Source organism: Mustelus asterias, chromosome 3 (assembly GCF_964213995.1).
Source record: "Mustelus asterias chromosome 3, sMusAst1.hap1.1, whole genome shotgun sequence".
Lineage (NCBI taxonomy): Eukaryota > Metazoa > Chordata > Chondrichthyes > Carcharhiniformes > Triakidae > Mustelus > Mustelus asterias.
The window spans coordinates 73,141,803-73,163,050 of NC_135803.1; the positions used below are offsets into that span (position 1 = coordinate 73,141,803).

The 21,248-nt window shown below is 41.5% G+C and overlaps 1 protein-coding gene across 3 annotated transcripts in view; it reads left to right on the forward strand.

The window, feature by feature from the left end:
- The window catches only part of LOC144491422 (histone deacetylase complex subunit SAP130-like), a 42,315-nt gene that overhangs the window by 12,366 nt on the left and 8,701 nt on the right, over window positions 1-21,248 (forward strand). For 2 of the 3 annotated variants that reach the window (XM_078209227.1, XM_078209226.1), the window contains exons 8-18: window positions 1,243-1,390; window positions 2,784-2,874; window positions 5,695-5,796; window positions 6,853-6,994; window positions 8,039-8,169; window positions 11,754-12,062; window positions 14,643-14,817; window positions 16,013-16,117; window positions 18,934-19,298; window positions 19,953-20,207; window positions 20,744-20,869. In XM_078209227.1, the coding sequence (XP_078065353.1) occupies window positions 1,243-1,390; window positions 2,784-2,874; window positions 5,695-5,796; window positions 6,853-6,994; window positions 8,039-8,169; window positions 11,754-12,062; window positions 14,643-14,817; window positions 16,013-16,117; window positions 18,934-19,298; window positions 19,953-20,207; window positions 20,744-20,869 (1,949 nt within the window). The remainder of the gene's footprint in view (window positions 1-1,242; window positions 1,391-2,783; window positions 2,875-5,694; window positions 5,797-6,852; window positions 6,995-8,038; window positions 8,170-11,753; window positions 12,063-14,642; window positions 14,818-16,012; window positions 16,118-18,933; window positions 19,299-19,952; window positions 20,208-20,743; window positions 20,870-21,248) is intronic. The other variant, XM_078209228.1, reaches the window with a different exon arrangement.

A 21,248-nucleotide genomic window follows, 5' to 3' on the forward strand; every position in this document is an offset into this window, starting at 1 on the left:
GTGGAGGCGGACACACTGGGAACGTTTAAGACTTATCTAGACAGCCATATGAACGGAGTGGGAATGGAGGGATACAAAAGAATGGTCTAGTTTGGACCAGGGAGCGGCGCGGGCTTGGAGGGCCGAAGGGCCTGTTCCTGTGCTGTATTGTTCTTTGTTCTTAGCCTGGGACCATTGATAGGGTTCTCGTACTCACTCCATCTCTGGCTGCTGTAACTTGGTTCAAGTTGTCATGAACAGTTCTGCACTTCTAATGTGTAAATGTGGAGATTTTAGAAACTGACCTGGAACCAGGTCTGTGTATTTATAATGCTGACTCTTGTAATGAGTTTCCGAAAAATGCACTGGCTCAGAAATCTGTTAGAATAAAGCCTCAAATTGTAGCATTCTTTATGATTTGGTAGGTAAATGTTCCTTCTATCCTTCAAGGGTTGTAAAAGTGAACAACCCTCTCATGCCTTCAGGGATTCTGAATGGATGAGATGTTGAGATATAGATTACTGCTACCTTGATCTGAAGGTTTAACTGTTGCATCAGTAACAGGCACATATCTTTAGGCATTGTATTTAATATATCAGGTAACTTTTCCTGCAATACTTGGTTACTGAGCAGAACAAAATTACAGCTATATAAACCTCTGGTTAGACGCCACTTGAAGTACTGCATTCAGTTCTGGCAGTTGTTCTCAGGAAAAATATGTTGGCCTTGAGGGGCTGCAGGACAGATTAACCAAAATGGCATTAGTCTAAAAAGTTAGATTACGAAGACTTGTTTCTGTAGTGTAGACAAGACTTGTATTCCCTTGAATATAGAAGATGAAGGCTTGACCTAATTGAGGTGTTTCAATTGATTTGTTGGGGTCAATGAAAACTATTTCCTCTGCTCGGCCAGTCTTGCATAAGGGACCATAACCTTAAAATTAGAGTTGTGTCATTCAAGGGCAAAGTCGAGAAGCACTTCTTCGCGTAGTGGAGATCTGGACTCTTCAAAATATTATCAATTGAAAGTGCCAAATCTAAGATTGATAGATTTTTATTTGGTAATAGTCTTAAGGATTGCAGAGCCAAGGCGGGTAGGTGGAGCTCAGATACAAGTCAACTACAATCGAATAAATGGTGCCACGAGTTCCAGAGGCTGAATGACGACGTCCTGTTCCTAATTTCCAAATATAGTTATTTGTCAGTAAATACTCAAATAATTTCTTGTCTGATTTGTCATTTTGCTCCCCCTCATCCCTTTTAGTAGACCAGCACTGACCATTCAACCTCATCCATCTGCTGCTACGATTAGCATCCAGCGCACTCAGCAACCCAGGGACACAACAGCTCGAATCACGTTACCTTCCCACCCTGCCGTGGCTACCCAGAAACCACAGCTCCACATAACACAGGTAAGGGTTCCACCTCCCTCCCTTCTATATTGCTACGTTGCACAAGGTGGTTTCAGGGGTAATCCCTATTTATCCCTTTCACCCACACCTTCACCCTCATCCCTTTCCTCTTGAAGCCCTTCCACTTTGATCCAAGTTAGATGTATTGTTCCAGAAAAGGAATGTTTTTGTAACTTAGGCAATTACTAGTTCAGTCAATTCATATGTAGTTTAACCAGAAGTCTGAGGGGCGGGTGACTTTAATGCCTTGTCCTGGACTCATTACGTCATTTAAGTACCTTTAAACCCCATTCTTGGTTTTTGGCCGGTGAGGTGATTTTAAATATTTCAAATGATAAATATTTTAAAATTAGGGCAGCGCGGTAGCACAATGGTTAGTACTGCTGCTTCACAGCTCCAGGGACCTGGGTTCGAATCCCGGCTCGGGTCACTGTCTGTGTGGAGTTTGCACATTCTCCCCGAGTCTGCGTGGGTTTCCTCTGGGTGCTCTCCGGTTTCCTCCCACAGTCCAAAGATGTGTGGGCTCGGTTGATTGGCCATTCTAAATTGCTCCTTAGTGTCCTGGGATGCATAGGTTAGCGGGGTTAGTGGGTAAATATGTAGGGATATGTGGATAGGGCCTGGGTGGGATTGTGGTTGGTGTAGACTCGATGGGCCGAATGGCTTCTTTCTGCACTGTAGGATTCTGAGGTCTTGACTTAGCATTATAAGACGTAATGCATTTAAGGCATAAATCTTTTGAGAGCTTTATGCATTTAATTTTGAGTTGATGCCTAGTTCATTGTGCATAAACTGATAACTTGAAGTAATTCTCCAATGCCTTTCAAAATGGGAAACATTTGTAGGACTGTGGTGAAAGAACGAATTGGATAGATCTTTCAAAGGACTGGCACAGACACAATGCACTGAATGGGACCCTGCTGTGCCGTAACTGTGAATGTTGACTTTTGTTCTCTCTCATTCAGGGGTTTCCATGTGCTTATTTGAAAGACAGTTTCTGCAGTACCAGGGGCATAACTTATTTGTGGCTCTTCAGGCATCATTGTGTTCCAAATGGAAGGCTTCTATAGATCAGCAATACTGAGAAACATTGATTTTGCTGCTCAGAGCAGCCACACCTGTTGTGAGCAGCAACCGCACGACCTTGATGCCACTACTGGCAGCGCTGCAGTTGTTCTTAAACTGGCAACTGTCAGGTGTTTACATATTCTAATCCCTGCAAATTAAAGATCTGGTTGAGCTAGCTTCGAATTCTTGTTTTGTGGCTTGTGATATTTGGTGTTCATCTCAAGATCCCTTCCTGTTAGTTAGCCAGTGGAAATATAGCAAATTGAAACTGGAGCTTGTAATGTTGCCAGCCTTCAATACCAACAAGGCAGTTCTCTTTCAACAGAAAACCATGTTCAGTACCGGGACACCAGTTGCTGCTGCTACTGTGGCACCCATACTCTCCTCAAATTCAATCCCCTCTACCACAGGTCAGGGTGAGTACCTGGTTGCTGAAAAACGCTCATTGTATGTCTGTGTTCTAGAGATTTCATTTTAGACTGACCGATAGCAGTTAATTGCTCTTTAAAATAAAGTACCCAAGATAAGATGCGAGGGACAGTGGAACATACTGAACCTCAATGATCACATCGTGTTGTCTCATGTGTTCATGTGCTGAGACAAATTAAGAGAGTTTCTGCCTTTCAGATCAAATTCAAGATTCAAACATTCTAATCTTCACAGGCCTAAAGCAAAGCATCTCTAGGCACACTTTAAAAAGTAGCCTTCTTGGGTGAGTGAGTAAACAATAAAAGTATAGCTACCTTCCATCATACCTTCTATGTAGAATTCATTTGGGATAGAGTTTCCTCAGCCTCAATTCTACTGAAGTCCTCAACCAGGTTTGTGCTCTGTTTGCAGTACTGAAACAGCTCTTATTAAAACCACAAATAATATCCTGTGTGATTGTGACAAAGGTAAATTGTTCCTCCTCATCCTTCTTGACCTGTCAGCCATTGACACATTTGACCACTGCATCCTTCTCCAATGTCTTTCCACTGTTGTCCACCTGGGTGGAACTGCACTCTCCTGGCTCTATTTATACCTAACTGTAGCCAGAGAATCGTCCACAATAGTTTCTCTTCCCACTCTTAAACCATTACCTCTGGTATCCCCATGCATCTATTCTTTGCTCCTCTCCTACTTCTCCTCTACATTCCTCTTGGTGATATCATCTGAAAAGTAAGGATCACTTTCCAGTTATATAATGGAAACCAGTTCTATCTTGCCACTACCGCGCTCGATTCCTCCACTATTTCCAAGTTATCAGACTGCTCATCCTGCATTCAGCACTGGATTAATAGAAATGTATTGTAATGCAATATTGGAAAGACCAAAGCTTTTGTTTTTGGTGTCACTCCAAATTCCATTCCCTTACCATTGACTCAGTCCTTCTACTTGGCGACTATCTTCACACCTTTTCATTGTATTTTATGCTGAGATGAGCTACCCTATCTCTGCGCCATCACTAAAATGTCCTATTCCAACCTTGATAAGCTTACCTGACTCTGCCTCAACTCATTTGCTGAAACCCTCTTCCATACCTTTTTCTAATTTCTAGATTTGACTATACCAAAGCACTCTTGGCTAGTCTGCACATTCTACCTTTGTAAACTAAGGTTAGACAAAACTATTACCTGTGTCTTGCAACGCTGAGCTTGCTGACCTACACTGGCTCCCAGTTAAGCAGTACCTTGATTTTAAAATTCCCATCCTTGTTTTCAAATCACACTATAGCATGCCCTTCCCTATCTCTCTCAATTCCTCGAACCCACAAATCTAAAGATATCTGCACTCGTCTGATTCTGTGTCTTTTGAGCTGCCTGGGTCTTAAACTCTGAAATTCCCTACCAACGCATCTCTTGCCTCTAAGACGCACCTTTAAAAACTTCTTAAACCAAGTTTTTGGTAATCTGCCCTGATATCTGTTTTTCTGACAGTGTCAAATTTGCTTTATAACACTCCTGTAGAGCCCCTTGCTATGTCAATGCAGGTTGTTATTGTGGTGGTGGGCAATTCCTGACACTGCTTCACAATAACAAAGGTAACTTGTGACCCACAGGAAAGAATCCCAAGTGTCAGTTAACGGTACCAATCAATTCATGAAGTGGCAAACAAGCACTGATTAAAATGTTATTTTGGAAAAGTAGATGCGTAACTTTTTATCACTGGATAAATTGACTGGCCTCTGGAATGTGACTGGGAATAATTAGAGCCTGGCTAGTGAGGACATAGGTTATTGGAACTTCAAAACGTATGTCTGGTTACAGAATAATGGTCTGCTTCAAGGCTTTACAGATCACTTACAATGGTATGAGTGTTACACCAAGGATTTGAACAGTTTCTGATTTCAGTGAGTTCATTTTGGGTAAAGGAGCAAATGGAGGTGAGCGTGGCCAATTGCCAATGATAAAATCCAGGTGCAGCCACGCAACGGTTGAAACCTTGATCTTGAAGCTGAATATTAAACTGTTGTACGGTTGCGATCCTTTCCTGCACTCCTTGTGTATAACAAACCACTTGGTACTTTATGGAGCAGTTTCATTTCTTTGGGTAATGAAGCTACTGTTTTAATTTGTGGGTCAGAGCTTGATGCTCTTCCTGCTATTGTGACATGAGTCATAAAATGTGAATGGAACACTAGCAAGCCTCAAATAAGACACTAGATAGGAAAGATGATAATCCCAGAGAAGGGATTAATTCTACATGATGGTTGACTTATTCATATCTATTTTAATTTGATTTTTAGCACTTGCATTCCATATTTATGCTGCATATCAATGCTTGATAACTTATCATTAACTTATTTTTAAAAGTAGTTGGATAGTTATGAAAGGAGATGGCAAGCACTGATCCTTCTCTGATCTTGGGAAAGTCTCTGAGAAACAGTTAAATGGCTAGAATAATGTTCAGCTGATTTTTTGTAATGTATTTTACTTTGTTACCATTGCAAAGTGTAATATATTTGAGTTTGCAACAGAAACGGCAAAGTCCATGAAATATAAGGAAATTGCAAGAAGATTAAAACCTAACTCATCAGTATTTTTCAAAATCTGACTATTGTAATAGATTTGTTTCCTGTTAGACAGTAAAACTAGTAAGTTGGGGAAAAAGCTCAGTATTTTCTCATGTTTCTGCCTCAAACTGGATTTAGTCTCCATTGCTCTGAGAGTTTGTCTTATTTGGGAATCGATGTCTTTGGTTGTTTGCCAACATTCCTGATATTTTCTTGATTCACAATCCCTCTTTCTTCCCAGGTGTTTCCCATGCTCAAGTGACGAGCAGTACAATTGTTAACATGACAATGGCCTCTCACACACCACATGCTCCTGTGGTCACCACTTCAACTATTCCTGTCGGTGAGTAAAGGCAAGCAGTACAACTGCCAAATTGAAACAAAGTGTAACACTGAAGCAAACCTCGACCTCCAATTGCAAAGAATTGGGTTCAACTCAAGCCTGGGTTTGCATCAAGCCATTGCAGCCATTCACATGCAAACTTGAGGTGCCCATTCAGGATGCTGGTGCTTTGTATTAGCAAAGCTCTGCTGAGGAGTAATGTTGTGAATGGGACTCTCATTCCCTCTTACCCATTCAGTGGGAATTGTAGTAATGAATTCCTTGGAATAATCTTAGCATATTGATGGGTCTGTGATCCTATTTCGGGACAAAGTACAATTGTGGGGAAAAATTGGCTGTTTCAAATATCGGTAAGAAGGTTTGGAAGCTTAGAAAATTTATGGCACAGAAAGATGCCATCATGTCTTTGACGATTGAAAAAGAACCATTAAGTCTATCCCCATCTTCGAGTTCTTGGTCCATAGCATGTAGGTTACAGCACATCGAGTGCGTATCCAGGTACTTTTAAATACGATGAAGGTTTATGTTTCTAGCACCCTTTAAGACGGTGAGTTCTGGATTTCCTGCACCCCCTCAGTGAAACAATTTCTCAGCTCCCCTCTAATCGTGATTTACTTTAAAATTGTGCCTCCTAATATTTAACCCCTCTGCAATCGTCCTCCCTATGCACTCTGGGCCCTGTATGATTTTATACACTTCAATGCTCCCCGACCACCAAGGAAAACAAGCCCAGCCTGGCTAAACTTTCCTTGTGACTAAAATTCTCTATTCCTGACAATATCCTAATCTCCATACTGCTCCAGTGCGATTACATGCTTCCTGTAATATGATGACCTGAACTGTATGCAGTGTGTTGCACTAAGAATTCCTTTTGAGATGTGTTGAGCAGGAACTCATTGCCATTTCTTAGTCTGAATTGAGGATCGGTTTAATGGGCAGCATGTGGAAGTTTGCTTGCTCATCTGTAATTTTGGAAACATAGAAAAGTGTTGGAAAATTAGCCTAAGCAGAAGGGAATGCAATCTCTACCATTAATGTACATACCTTGTGTTGCAGCAAAAGTTGTTCCTCAACCAATAACCCACACTTCCCCACGGATCCAACCTGACTATACAACAGAAAGGGGGAACCTGATCTCCATACCTGGTCATAGGGCCTCACCTAACCCTGTTACTATGGAAACACGAACTGAGAACAGGTAAGTTGCCAGACACTTCAGTGTTTGAGTGGATAGGTTAGAAGCACAAGCAAATATTTTGTGTTTGAATATCCAGCATTCTCAATGCATTCATTCCACTGTCTAGATTTTCCTTTAGCTTTTCCTTCTCTGTGAAATAGCAGAACAGGCCATTCGTCCCCTCACGCCTACTCTCCCATTTGATAAGATCATGATTGATCTTTTTCTGTTTCAAATTCTACATTCACATCTACCTCTGATTCCCTTGCCTAACAATCTTATCTACCTATGATTTTTTTAAAAATTCATTCGTGGGACATGGGTGTCTCTGGCTGGCCAGCATTTAATGCCCATCCCTAGTTGCCCTTGAACTGAGTGTCTTGCTAGGCCATTTCAGAGGGCAGTTGAGTCAACCACACTGCTGTGGTTTTGGAATCACATGTAGGCCAGGTAAGGATGGCAGATTTCCTTCCCTAAAGGACATTAGTGAACCAGATAGGTTTTTCTAATAATCAACAATGGTTTCATGGTCATCAGTAGACTCTTAATTCCAGGTTGATTTTTTTTTATTGATTCAAATTCCACCATCTGCCGTGGCGGGATTTGAACTCGGGTCCCCAGAACATTAGCTGAGTTTCTGGATTAATACCACTAGGCCATTGCCTACCCTGTAACAGGTGGAGGTATTGAAACCTAAATAGAAGTTCATTCAAACGTTCAACAGTCTAGGCCCTTCCCTAAAGGACATTAGTGAACCAGATAGGTTTTTCTAATAATCAACAATGGTTTCATGGTCATCAGTAGACTCTTAATTCCAGGTTGATTTTTTTTTATTGATTCAAATTCCACCATCTGCCGTGGCGGGATTTGAACTCGGGTCCCCAGAACATTAGCTGAGTTTCTGGATTAATACCACTAGGCCATTGCCTACCCTGTAACAGGTGGAGGTATTGAAACCTAAATAGAAGTTCATTCAAACGTTCAACAGTCTAGGCCCAGTTTGAGTTGGAGATGCTACTAATTAAGGTTAATTCACTGTTCTCATTCCTTTTCCCCTGCATCCAGGCAAGTACCTGTACAGTTCCAGTATTATCTGCCAGCTTACCCACCATCAGCTGCCATCCCTGGCTACCCAACACTGGCGCACAACTTTACTGCAATAACAAGCACAGTGTCCACTATACGGCAATACCCAGGTATGGATATGCTCTATTCATTCATTGACGTTTTTACAGCAGTGGCCAAATAAGAATACGTGCAGAACAAAGAGCTATCAGGGGAGTTGAGAGAAGGAATGTTGTGAATTTAAATTAAAACAAAATGTTGGAAAAATTCAGCAAGTCATGCAGCAACTGTTTACTTGAAACGTTAACTCTTTCCTTCTCCACAGTTGCTACCTGACTTTTTGAGAATTTCCAGGAGTTACTGTTTATATTTTAGGTTTCCAGCATCTGCAGTATTTTGCATTTGTATTGTTGAAAGTTAAATGGCTCGATTTATAGCTGGGTAAACTCTGAGAAGCTGCGAGAGTGCGTCATTAGATTTTGATCCGTTTTTTTCAGTAGTTTCCGGAGTGACATGAATTCTCCTCGTAAATGGACATGCTTGAAGCTGTACTGTATTGAGCTCACAAAGACAGAAATTGACTTAAAAAGACAGCAACACTTTACTAAATTGTAAACTTTACAATACCTTTCAATTTAGAAGCAGGGTTCTTTTTGAAAGTCTGCATGATGACTGGTTATCTGACCTAGTTTCCTGCTGTAGTATATCACCATGGAGAGGTGTTTTATAAGTATACAACAATTAGTGTTCATGTGCAATTTTAATTGCACAATAATTAATTAGCTTGTACATCTAACAACTAACTGTTTTGAAGGTTGTGCCTGTGATCCTTGCATTATTCCCATGAATAGAATAAAACCTTCCCACTCTCCAGTGTAATGAAACAATCTTGTCATTTTTTTCATAATTATGTGGGAAAATTGCTTGATGTTTTTCATGGTTTTGTAGAAAAGTACAACTGCGATTCAGTATGGATTCAGAGTTGTAGTCTAAATAAGACTGTTATATTTGAAGTTTGAGATTCCAGTTAGTGACAAGTTGTACCACCCTTCATGGATGATGTTACACCTTCCTTGTTAATGGAGATCCTGTTATTTTAAATTTGCTACATTTCTTGTAAAGCCATTTTCATTCTGGGGTAGGCTATATACTGATTTTGCATCTCCAGTAAATCCAGTCAAAGTGACTTGAAACTTTAAATTCTACTGTGTGAAAAGTATATTGTGTATATTTAAATCAATACATTTTAAAAATACTCCATGTTAAATATTTTTATTTATTTGAAACCTTCCATTTCATCCTCAAATTGAAGTACATTCTTATTTGACAAATACAAAATAAATTACAAAAATGCTGCTGTTAAACAATCTGAATCCCCAAATTGTTGGCTGTTCCAGATGGATAGCTCCATGGGTGCTGCCAGCTATTCAGTACCTTGTGCAAGTGGCTGTTCATCTTGTCAGGCATGTCATCTTTGGATTTTCTTCTCATTTGACAGGCAAGTTTGCCTGCGATCCAGCTGGGGTGACTGGGCAGTGATCAGCAGAGGGTACTTGGGCTGTTTGATATATTCCCATTCCTTTTGCCCACTTTGCAATTCCCCCCAACCCAGAGCACAGAGGTCCCTGAAGGGCACTCGCAGTTCTTGTGAATAATCCCCTACCAGATGAAGTGATAAAACTAAAACAGAGAAAGCTGGAAAAACTCAGCAGTTCTGGTAATGTTCATAGGAAGAGAAAACTGTTGTTCAGAACTAAAAAGAAGAAAAAATGTTTTGGGATTATATACTGTATGAGAGGGGGTGGAACAGTGATTAGTGGGAGCTGAAGAGATTGCAATAAAGATGCAACAAAATGTAAGAAGTGACAGATGGCCCAGAGGGGAAGGGAGGGAGGGATTTTGCATAATTGGGACATTAAAAAGGTTAAAATAGAGGAGAAAGGTCACAGTCCTAATCATCTCCAGTCACTCCAGTTGGATCACGGGCAAATCTGCCTGTCAAGTGAGAAGAAAATCCAATGACATTGAGTTGAGTCCTGGAGATACGTAGAGAAATGTAATCCTGCTACATCTTTGTTGCAATCTCTCCCAGCTCTCACTATTCAGTTTCAGCTGTTCTATCCCCTCTTTTACACCCTCTTTTACAGTATATAATCCAACACATTTTTCCCTCTAATTCTGAAGGATCACGCAGATTTACAACATTAACTGTTTTATCTCCCTATGAATGCTGCCAGACCTGTTGAGTTTTTTCAGCATTGTTTTTGCTTCAGATTCCAGCATCCTCATTATTTTGCTTTCATTAAAACCTGAGACTATCTGTTTTCTTTGACTTGTGCTACACTAGGCTCTGCTGTTATTCAAATACATTTGAATGCTTTAGATTAAGGCAATTTTATGTGCATCTTGCATTTGTTTAATATCTGAATTATATTGTCGGCCTGAAAGTTTTGGGTGTGAACTAAGTTTGACGTTTTCTAAATGTTACCTGAAGATCTTGTAAATCAATTAATATCATAATTATTTGAATAACCGTTTGGAGTCAGTTTACACACAGCTGTTGAAGAAAACCTAGGACTTACGTGGCAGTTTTACCTGGGCAGGTGTTATTTCTTGCACATTTTAAGTTTTGAAAACAGGCCAAACACACATTTCTTTTAAGGATTGGGAATTGGTAATTCTGCTTTGTTTTCCCTTTCTGTAAATGTGAACTTGAACCAGAATTATTACAGCGAAAATCCCTTTTAACCAAACCATCAGTTCTTAAACACCAAAATGTTAAGATTGAGATGGATTGCTTACAGGATGTAATGTAGAATTTCTTCCTACTAAACTTAGCAATAGGTGATCAGAATAATCGTAGCTTTTGAGCTGAAACTCTGGTACCCCAGAATTCATTTTCGATTGCAATTCAACCATCATCCTATATTTTCTTGGGCACATTGACAGAAAAGGTGGTTTTGTTCACCTGTTTAGAACCATCGCTCATCTTGTGGACTTGACTGGAACCATAGCATCATTTGCTCATTAATCCCTGGGACCAGTCACAGTCAACATGACTATTTGCTCCTAAAGGTAAATGTAGTAGAGGAGTGGACAACATGCCAAATGTGTTAATTTTAAAATGACTCCTTTCTGCAATCTCTCAAGTTGCCATTTCCTTTCACACTTTAGTGAGTTTAATGCACTCTATCTGAATTTGTTTACTGGTGATTTTTCCTTTCATTTGGATTTACAAATCCATATCTCTTTGGCAAGTGATGTGGAAATAAAAGGAAGGTCCATTGTGTTACGTGTTTATAAAACCCAATGTCGAGTCTTCAGTTGTCTACAGTTGACACGGTGGGGGGGGGGGGGGGGGGGGGGGGGAGGGGGGAATGGCATTTGCATGTTGGGTAATATCATAACTGGCAAGTGTCTTATGATTGTTGCTGCTTTTGTGCACAAGAACACTTTGTGTCCATGTTAGCAACTAAGAACAAGGACTGGGCTACTTTTATGATATTTACGTAACTAATATATACTTGTGAAGGACTGATTTGCAGAGTTATAAAGAAAAATCTTGGGTGCAGGATTGAATTAGTGAGGTTTTTTCCAAAGAACCTCCATCAACGCTGTAACATTCAATGATTCTATAACTGCTCTTTATATAAACGTGAACCTCTGAATAAGTAAGTTGTTTCTTTTTAAAACTAATGTCCAATCTCCATCTCAGTTTCAGCACAAGCACCAAGCTCTGTGTCTGCAGCAGCAATTGCAGCTCAGGCAGGTGTTGGTGTGGCCTCCACTGTCCATCTGAACCCCATGCAGTTGATGACTGTGGACACCACACATGCACGTCACATTCAGGGGCTCCAGCCTGCGTCGATCAGTGCCCAAGGGCTACAGCCTACTTCAATTGGCCCCCAAGGGATTCAGCCAGCTCCACTTGGGGCACAAGGAATTCAGTCAACATCCATTGGCACCCAGGCTATGCAACCTGCAGCACTTGGCCCGCAACAGAATGCAGAGAACAAACCACCAGGTAAATAAGTGGTATTTTGAATAATTAATGGGCTCGGCTACATCACTGTACAAAAAAGGGAAATAATTACCAGCAAGCAGACATCCTGAATGTCTGTAAAGGTTCAATTATGACTGAATTTTTGACATTTTAATTCCACTATATTTTGCTCTGTATTAATTTTTAAGAGGTGCAGGAACAAGAGACTTGTGTACACAAATTGAACAAGTTGAAAAGGTTATTTAAAAATGCACCCAGTGTACTATTTTTAAATAGGCATGGAGTATAAAAGTAAGGAAGTTATGGTGATCGTTTATGGATCTCTGGTTAGACCTCAGATGGAGTACTGTTCAGTATTGGGCACCACACTTTAGGAAGCATGCCTTAAAGAGGATTCACCAGAATAGTACCAGGGATGAAATATTTCAGTTATCTGGAGAAACTGGTGCAGTTGGGATAGTTGTCCTTGGAGCAGAGCAGGTTGGGGGGAGATTTACCAGAGGTGTTCAAAATTATGAAGAGTTTTGACAAAGTTAGCATGGAGAATTGTTTCTACTGGCAGGAGGGTCAGTAAACAGCAAGGACAGATTTAAGATTAAGACAACTGGTGGAGGAGATTAGAATTTGTTTATGCAGTGAGTTATGATTTTAGAATAGACTGTCTGAAGTGGAAGCATACACTGCAGTTACTTCCAAAAGGAAATTAGATATCTACTTGAAGCAAAATTTGCTAGGTTATGGGGAAAGAGCAGTGAAGTGAAACTAATTGGAATAGTTGTTCCTGAAAACCTTCCTTGTATGCACATTTGTCAAAATTTGTTTGATAATGCTCCTATGAAGTGAGTTGTAACATTTAGAGATGCTTTATAAATACCAGCTGTTAGCCCTTTCAAAGCGTAGTCATGTGTTGAACAGCTGTCTCGTGTGCTGTCCAATTCTGATTCTTGTAATCTATCTGTTGCTTTGTCTAATTTATTCAGTCTGGGTATTTGGGCTTAGCCCCCAGTAGCTTGGATGCCTGTTATGGTTCAATTGTGTGTTGCTAATATGATTACACTGAAGGTTTGATAACCACTGCCAGGCCATTTCCAACATGGTTATGTTACTGGACTAATAATCTAGAGGAAAATCTTGCTAATGTATGGTGGCTTTATAATAGTAGAATGTCACATATTTTACAGGCAACCTATCAGACAGAGCCTTACGTTGGACAGGCGACCAATAGCTTGGGCAAAGAGGTATATTTAAAAGGGGCTTTGTGGGAGGGAAAGAGGTAGAAAGATTAAGGGAGAAAATTGCAGCGTTTAGGGCCTAGACAGCTAATGGTGATGTGAAGGGAATCAGGATGTTCAAACAGCCAGAGTTGGAGGAAGGTTGTAGGTCTGGGAGGAGGTTAGTTAAATGGGGAGGTGTGAGACCATGGAGGGATTTGAAAACTGATATGAATTTTGAAATTGAGGCATTGGTGGGCCAGGAAGCACAGGGGATGCTGGGTGAATGGGGCTTGATGCAAGTTAGGATATGGGCAGCAGAGTTTTGGTGAGCACAAATTTAGAGGTGTTAATATGTGAGGTCAGCCAGGACAGCATTTAAAATAGTTGAGGTAACAAGAAAAGACATGTTGTGGGAGATATAAGCAGATGAGCTGAGGCAGTGGGGGGAGGCGAATAATGTTATGGAGGTGGAGTTAGGTTGCCTTGCTGATGGGGGAGTATGGAGTTGGAAGCTCAGTTTGGGTTCAAATAGGACACTGAGGTTTAGAACTGTGTGGTTCGGCCTGAGATATTGGATAGGGAGGGGATGGAATCAGTGGAGAGGAAAGAGTATTTGTGGAATAATAAGGTGATGGGGCCTTGATCTTATTGTTTTAACTAAAGGAAGTTTCCAAGTAGTTTGACACAGGCACTGGAGAGCTTGAGTGATGGTGATGAATTAAAGCTGGGTATTGTTAGTATGTTGTCCAGATTCTGCCCCCCGTCCCCCAACTAGTATCCTGGGAAGTATTTAGTATTTATCTCTCAACCAGCATCGCTAAAGCAGTTTATCCTGCCATCAGATATGGGATTTTACTGTGCATATATTGGCTGCCATGTTTCCCAAATTACAACTGACTGCAATACAAAAAGTACATTGTTGGCTGTAATCTGCTTTGGGACATTGTACAAAGACATTTTTATATGGCTTTTCACAATGTTGCTGAGGGAGAAACAGGTAGGTGAATAGAAGACACTTTGTACTCTCCAGTGTCTCCTTATCATATTCAGCTGTTACACTGCGCCCTGGTTCCAGATATCACCGAGGACATGGACATGGTGCTCCAGATCAGTTTACAAAATAGTGAGTTGGAAACGGGGAGTTGTCTTATCAATTACACAACCTGGATAATAGTAGATCCTTAATTGCTGGCTGGGACATTGGATGTAGAACAGCTTCAGTGCTCAAATGATGAGGAAATCCTGGAGCTGAATCACCCCCTGAAGGAACTCGTTGATGCCTATTCCTTTTTTTTGTTAAATTGTCAAATCTACGCTAGCATTGTGTGTTGGATTCACAAGTCCATCAGGGACATCATGTCATTGCTTTACTTGTGCCCTTTCTCAGCAGTGGTATTAACAGACGGAGCCACGATTGTAGCCAATCCTATTAGCACGTTTAGTGCAACGCCTGCTGTCACCACCGTGATCCAGACCCACACTCAGAGCAGCAGTACAACTGCTCCAGCACAGGGATCTTCACCACGACCCAGCATTCTACGCAAGAAGCCAGCCTCTGATGGGTAAGAGTGATTAACTGCTGATTGACTGTACCTGGTCTGTTTGACAGGGACAAAGATAACGGAGAGGAGTTGAGCCTTGAATTTAGATGGTAGTAAAATTCTTTCAGTTGCTTAGGCATGTGCAGTGAAACCTAACTAATGTGTGTTGACGAAGATCTTTCTGTAAATGTCAATGAGTTTTAGGGAAGGTGGCGGCGGGGGGGGAGGAGATTGATGTGGAGGAAAAATAAGTCTGATAAATCACCCAAGTATAGAAATGTTTTGAGGATTCCAGAAGGAATCATATGCTTGCTGCTGCAATATAGCAATTGAATTGACATTCCCAGTGCTGGAAATCCTGTTGAGTCTCAGATAATCTCATCCACATGTTGTCTCTAGCTCAAACATCTGAAATCACTTCACGTACAGAGGTCTCTGTAGCCACAACCAATAAACAGAAGTTTTTCTAGCCAAAACAAACATAACTAAGTGCCATTGTTAGAGTTTTATGATGTAATTGTTTTTAAAAGATTTTTATTAAACTTGTTAGATCAGTTGTCCTGTAGGAATGCCAATGAATTTTGCTTTAGTCCATGTACACTTGATCTGAGCATGTTGGAGCCAATGACTTTGTCCAGGTTCCTACACACCTGATCTGGTTGCTTGGGGCAAGACGTTCTACTGAAGACCTTGAATCTTCAACATGTTTGTTCAGCAGGGCTTCAGAAATACCTCTAATTTGCAACTTCATAGAAATCATAGAAACCCTACAGTGCAGGAAGAGGCCATTTGGCCCATCGAGTCTGCACCGACCACAATCCCACCCAGGCCCTACCCCCATATCCCTACACATTTTACCCACTAATCTCTCTAACCTACGCATCTCAGGACACTAAGGGGCAATTTTAGCATGGCCAATCAACCTAACCCGCACATCTTTGGACTGTGGGAGGAAACCGGAGCACCCGGAGGAAACCCACGCAGACACGAGGAGAATGTGCAAACTCCACACAGACAGTGACCCGAGCCGGGAATCGAACCCAGGTCCCTGGAGCTGTGAAGCAGCAGTGCTAACCACTGTGCTACCGTGCTGCCCAACTTCTAATCTCTGAGTTATTATTTGGGCCCCTAACGCGAGTTGTACAGCATTGTCTGAAATAAATGAGCTATATTTTGCTCAATATCGTATTTTAACTTTTATTGTATTTTTTTGTAGCATGGCTGTCCGGAAAAGCCTCATTCCTCCACAACCAACAGAGGCTACAAGCCCTCGATTAGATGGCACAATGCGAAACACATCAGGATCCCCACGACCAGTTGGGTAAGGGCTGTAGCTATTTTGTGTGCCTTTTTCTCAACCTTTTGTATCATCTTGTGTGATCGACAGAAACTAAACAAATGTAGTCAGCAGGTCTGGTAGAATCTAACCCTTCACCAACCTGAGTTTCTCCCTCCACAGATGCTCTCAGACTTGCTGAGTATATCCAGCATTTTCTTGCTTCTATCTCAGATTTGAAACATCTTCAACCTCTGCTCTTGTCTTTGTATGAGAGCAGTCTGAAATCTAGGTCAATACTGCTTCGTAACAGATCACTTGGCAGTATTCTGAGGGCTGTGTGTGTGTACCCAAGTAAGAAGCTGAACTCTTCAGATTAAAAAAGTTTCCAGATTTGTTGTTTGCTATGTGCTGTTACAGCTTTTGGCACATAATTTAGAGTTGGTCCTGGGCCCTGGATTCAGGAAGGAAAAATAAACAATGCATTGTTATGCAGCAACTTCTTGTGTGCATGTGCAGATCTTATTTGTTATGGACCATGGTTGTACAGTCCATTGACATTCCTGGTCAAGCTTTGGACCAGTTGGATGAGCCTACTAACGGTGACTGTTATCTGTGTTGCTATACTTCAGTCACGGGATCAATTAATTCCTTCAAGAGATCAGGTTAGAAACTGGTGAAAGGTAGAGTAGACATTTGAGTGTAGATTTTTTGCTGGTAACTGCTGATTTTGAAGTAACACGGTGAAACCTGGGGCTGAGATCATCTGGTGAGCAATGCAAGTAATTTAGTGCAATGACAGGCATGCTGCAAACAGTTAGTTTGGGGAAGGTATAACTGGGTTTGTCTTGCTTGCTTACCAGACCCAGTAAGGTTGCTTAATATTTAGCTGTATAGCATTGTCATGTATGAATTGGTTACTTCTACCTATTGCTTTCCTTCGAGCTTTTGCTCTGCCTTGCTTCAATGGGTTAGGACTCTACCATCCTGGAGACCTGCCAGACATTATTTAGTTGCACCAGAGGCTGTGCTCCCAGTCCACCATTTCCATTGCTTGTCCCTTTAAGTTATTGCAACCCTTCAAATTTGCTGCAACACCAATAGACAAGCTCCCAATCTTTGTTCGCCTCAAATATGTAAGTTGACTTAGGAAATGTACAGTGCGGCAGTCTACTAGAGCATGAGCCACCCTACTCTGGTCAGGATTTTGCACGGACATCCAAGCTATGCTGCATTATCTTCTGTGTATGGTTTCATCAGCCGTGATGGTGAACCAGAACATACTCTAATTGTTTCAGCTCTTTGTGGTACATGACCAATGATTTTCCATCACCTAAGTAGCAGGGAGTTGCTGGTCCTCATTCATTACAATGACTTACTAGCCTGGGTTTTCCTATTGCCAGGTAGCCGGTTAATCAGTGTTGCTCACAATGGTGAATTCTAATTTTATTTTACAATCTAGTTCTCTTAGAAACTTATAGTTCCAAAATAACATTCTCAGGTGAGGTTTCAAATTGTTTTTTTTTAAATATGGCCACACTCCATATAAATAGAAATGAGCACAGTTAAAGTTTGGCTTTCTCCCAACATTTTCAACCTGTACCCTTGAGATAAAATACCCTATGATTATTAATTTACCCCTTAACTATGGTGATGCTCCAGAATCCAAGTGGGATGCCCACCGCATTCGCTTGCCTATTTCAAAAGGCTTTCAGTCATAGATTAGACTGATGATCAAATTGAGTTGTCAACCATTAAGTGAGCCTCAGTAGTTTGTGTGAAAACGACTAAACAGAATACTCTTCTCAAGAAAGGGATAGTGCTGCTCCCAGTTACTGTGGCAGTCAGTGAGTGAAATCATAGAAACCCTACAGTACAGAAGGAGGCCATTCGGCCCATCGAGTCTGCACCGACCACAATCCCACCCAGGCCCTATCCCCATATCCTTACATATTTACCCACTAATCCCTCTAACCTACGCATCTCAGGACACCCTAAGGGCAATTTTTAGTATGGCCAATCAACCTAACCCGCACATCTTTGGACTGTGGGAGGAAACCAGAGCACCCGAAGGAAACCCACGCAGACACTAGGAGAATGTGCAAACTCCACACAGACAGTGACCCAAGCCAGGAATCAAACCCAGATCCCTGGAGCTGTGAAGCAGCAGTGCTAACCACTGTGCTACCGTGCTGCCCTAAGTTACTAAAGTTATTAAATAAGGTGAGATTAATGAATGTGGAGCTGCTTTCAACCCATACAACTGACTGAAGGTGGGAAAGGCAGAACACTCCCTGCAGATCGTTATGTAATGCATATAATCATCAATTCTGGTTTTTGAACCTTCCTTAAACGGTGACATTGCACTCCCCTGACTTTCAAAGACAACTTGCATCTTTTTAGCACCTTTCACAACTCTGGGGCAGCCCAGAGTATTTTACAGCTAGTCAAATAATTTTGAAGTGCAATCACCATTGTAATGTAGAAAATACAACAACCAATTTGTGCAAAGCAAGTTCCCACAAATAGCAATGTGACCAGACATTTCAGTTCCATGATGTTGATCGAGGTGTAAATATTGGTTAAGATATGGGGCAATCTCCCTGGACATCTTTGAAATAGTGCCATGGGATCTCGAGAGGGCAGGTGAGACTTCAGCGTATCTGAAGGACTGCGATTCTCTTGGTGTGTCAGTCTAGGTTTATGTGCTTGAATCTTTTGGAGTGTGTAACCTTCTGATTCATTGCTAGCTTTGAGCCATGTCTAACCATTGTAATTTTGGTTGACAGTTACATAATGAGTAGCCTGCTTAAAAGGAACAATGTGATGTTTTACTGTATGATTTAATTGTTTCTTTTTAGTGCCAAATCAAAACCAGAGATCCATGTTTCTATGACCGCACCAGTGGCTGTTGCAATGGAAGCAGTCAGTAGCCAGAACATGGAGCAAATGCCTGGGCCGGGCCAGTCAAATTCTCAGCAGCCTCAGCCACCAATCCCAACCCTCATTGCAGCTGCAGCAGCTCCTCATCCTCAACCTACTGCCTTATCCACTGTTACAGCGGCCGTCTCCGCCACTCCTCCAAGTTCAGTCTCCATGGCTACAGTGGTAGCTCCTTCAGCACAGCCAGTTGCCATTTCTGTTCCTGTCTCCATGAGCTCAGCATTACCAGAGGTTAAAATCAAGCAAGAGAGCGAACTAATGGACACACTGCAGCCTGTAGCAGGTAGGTGACCTGTGATCTCCCCTCATGAGCAGTAGTTCATGTTCAGACAAATATTTTTGTAAATAAAGGATATGAGCAGTTTGCTGGTGCGTCAAATTCTTTGTGTGGGTGTTGGGGTACTAGTGCTTCTATTTCTCTGAAGTAAAGGGGAGTGAGAAAAATAAAAGTAGCTGAGGTGGTCAGTATTTTGGCCAGCTAGGAAGCAACTCAGTGTATTATCTTTGTGGAGAGTGTATCAAGAATTACTGATTTTTGTGAAAGACTTAACTTATTCACAGCATTGATTGTCTTTCAGACTTTCAGAAGGACTTGAGAACACACTGATAAAATATTTGGCATTCATTGGGGAAAATTGGTGAAGTAGTAGACTGGAATTTTTGAAAAAAATGGGTTGAGAAGAGACTATTGTGGCACAGTTGAAATCCAATAGTAAATTTGCTGCTTTCTGTGTCATTGCGAAAAGTTTTGAGATTGGGATGGCCAATCAGTAGGAATAGATAAAAGTTGGCTGGATCCTACATTTTCATATGTTTTTATCTGAAATGTGGTCTATGTTCTTTTTGAGAATATTGATTACTTTTTGATTTTTTTTTTCTCTCTCCTTCCCTCTGCTGCTTCCTCTATCCTCTCCCTTCTCTGCATCCCCAATCCCAGTTACAGTATCGTCCCAGTCCATGTCCGTGGCATCTCCTGCTCTACCTCCAATGGTGAACAACCTTGGCCTTCCTGGTAATGAGCTGCCGCCTGGTGCATCCCCCCGAAAGAAACCCCGCAAACAGCAGCACATCATCTCCACTGAAGAGAGCGAAATGATGGAAACAAATAGCACAGATGAGGAAAAGAACAACAGCAGCAAGCCAGTACTCCTTAAAGCAGAAAAAAGGAAATCTCCTCCAAAAGAATACATAGGTAAAATGGTTTTTATACCTGAAAGAGGAACTGGAATGGACTGGCGTTTTGGCCCCTGTTCGGGGGGGGGGTTAGTGGGAGACTGGCGTTTGTGCCTGAGTGAGGGGTGAGGGACTAGCATTTGTGCCCGAGTTTTTGTGGCGGGTGGGGGAGAGAAAGAGACCGGGGACTGGTGTTGGTGCCTCTGTTGCCATTTGTCTATTTAAATAATCTGATCTGTGCCCCTGTATCCAAATAGGCAGATCTACTGGAAATGTGATTCAAATAACCCATTAAAATTACATGCAGCTTTAGAGCAGTTTAGTCTTGATCTGGAGTCTAAGACTTGTATGTAATTCGTGATACTATCACAGCTAAAATAGAAAATCAACTTTGGCTGTTTTCAAATGCCCGTCCATGTGAGTGCAGTACTGAACTCTTGAGGACTGTACTTAACCATGTACTGACACAAGGTTAGGATGGCCTGTTTATCGGAAATGCTGTTTGTTGCCTATACTTTTGAAACCATTCAGTCCAGCTTGATATTTGTGTTGCAGATGAAGAGGGTGTGAGGTACGTTCCTGTCCGTCCTAGACCCCCAGTCACGCTACTTCGACATTACAGGAACCCCTGGAAGGCAGCTTATCATCATTTTCAAAGATATAGTGATGTGAAAGTCAAAGGTCAGTTTTTTTCCCCCGCAATCCTGCTTGTCTGTGCTGAGGGGGCCATCGTGAATAGCAAATCTTTATAAATAAAATGGCTTTCTGTTTGGAACCAGATTCATCAAGCTTTTAATCATGTGGTGTTCCATTAACTTGCATTCAGAACCATCAACTCAATATATAATGTGCACAGTTACTAGGTGTCTTGGTGATGGTGGTAACTGAAGGAGCTATTTGCCAGGACAAGTATGACATTGAAATTCATTTGAACTACTGGGATAGATCAACTGGAGCTTATTTCATGTATTAACATAGTGAAAAGTATTGTTTCTTGCGCGCTATACAGACAAAACATTCTCGTTTCCATCTCTATGAACGGTGAGTGCAGAATGTAGTG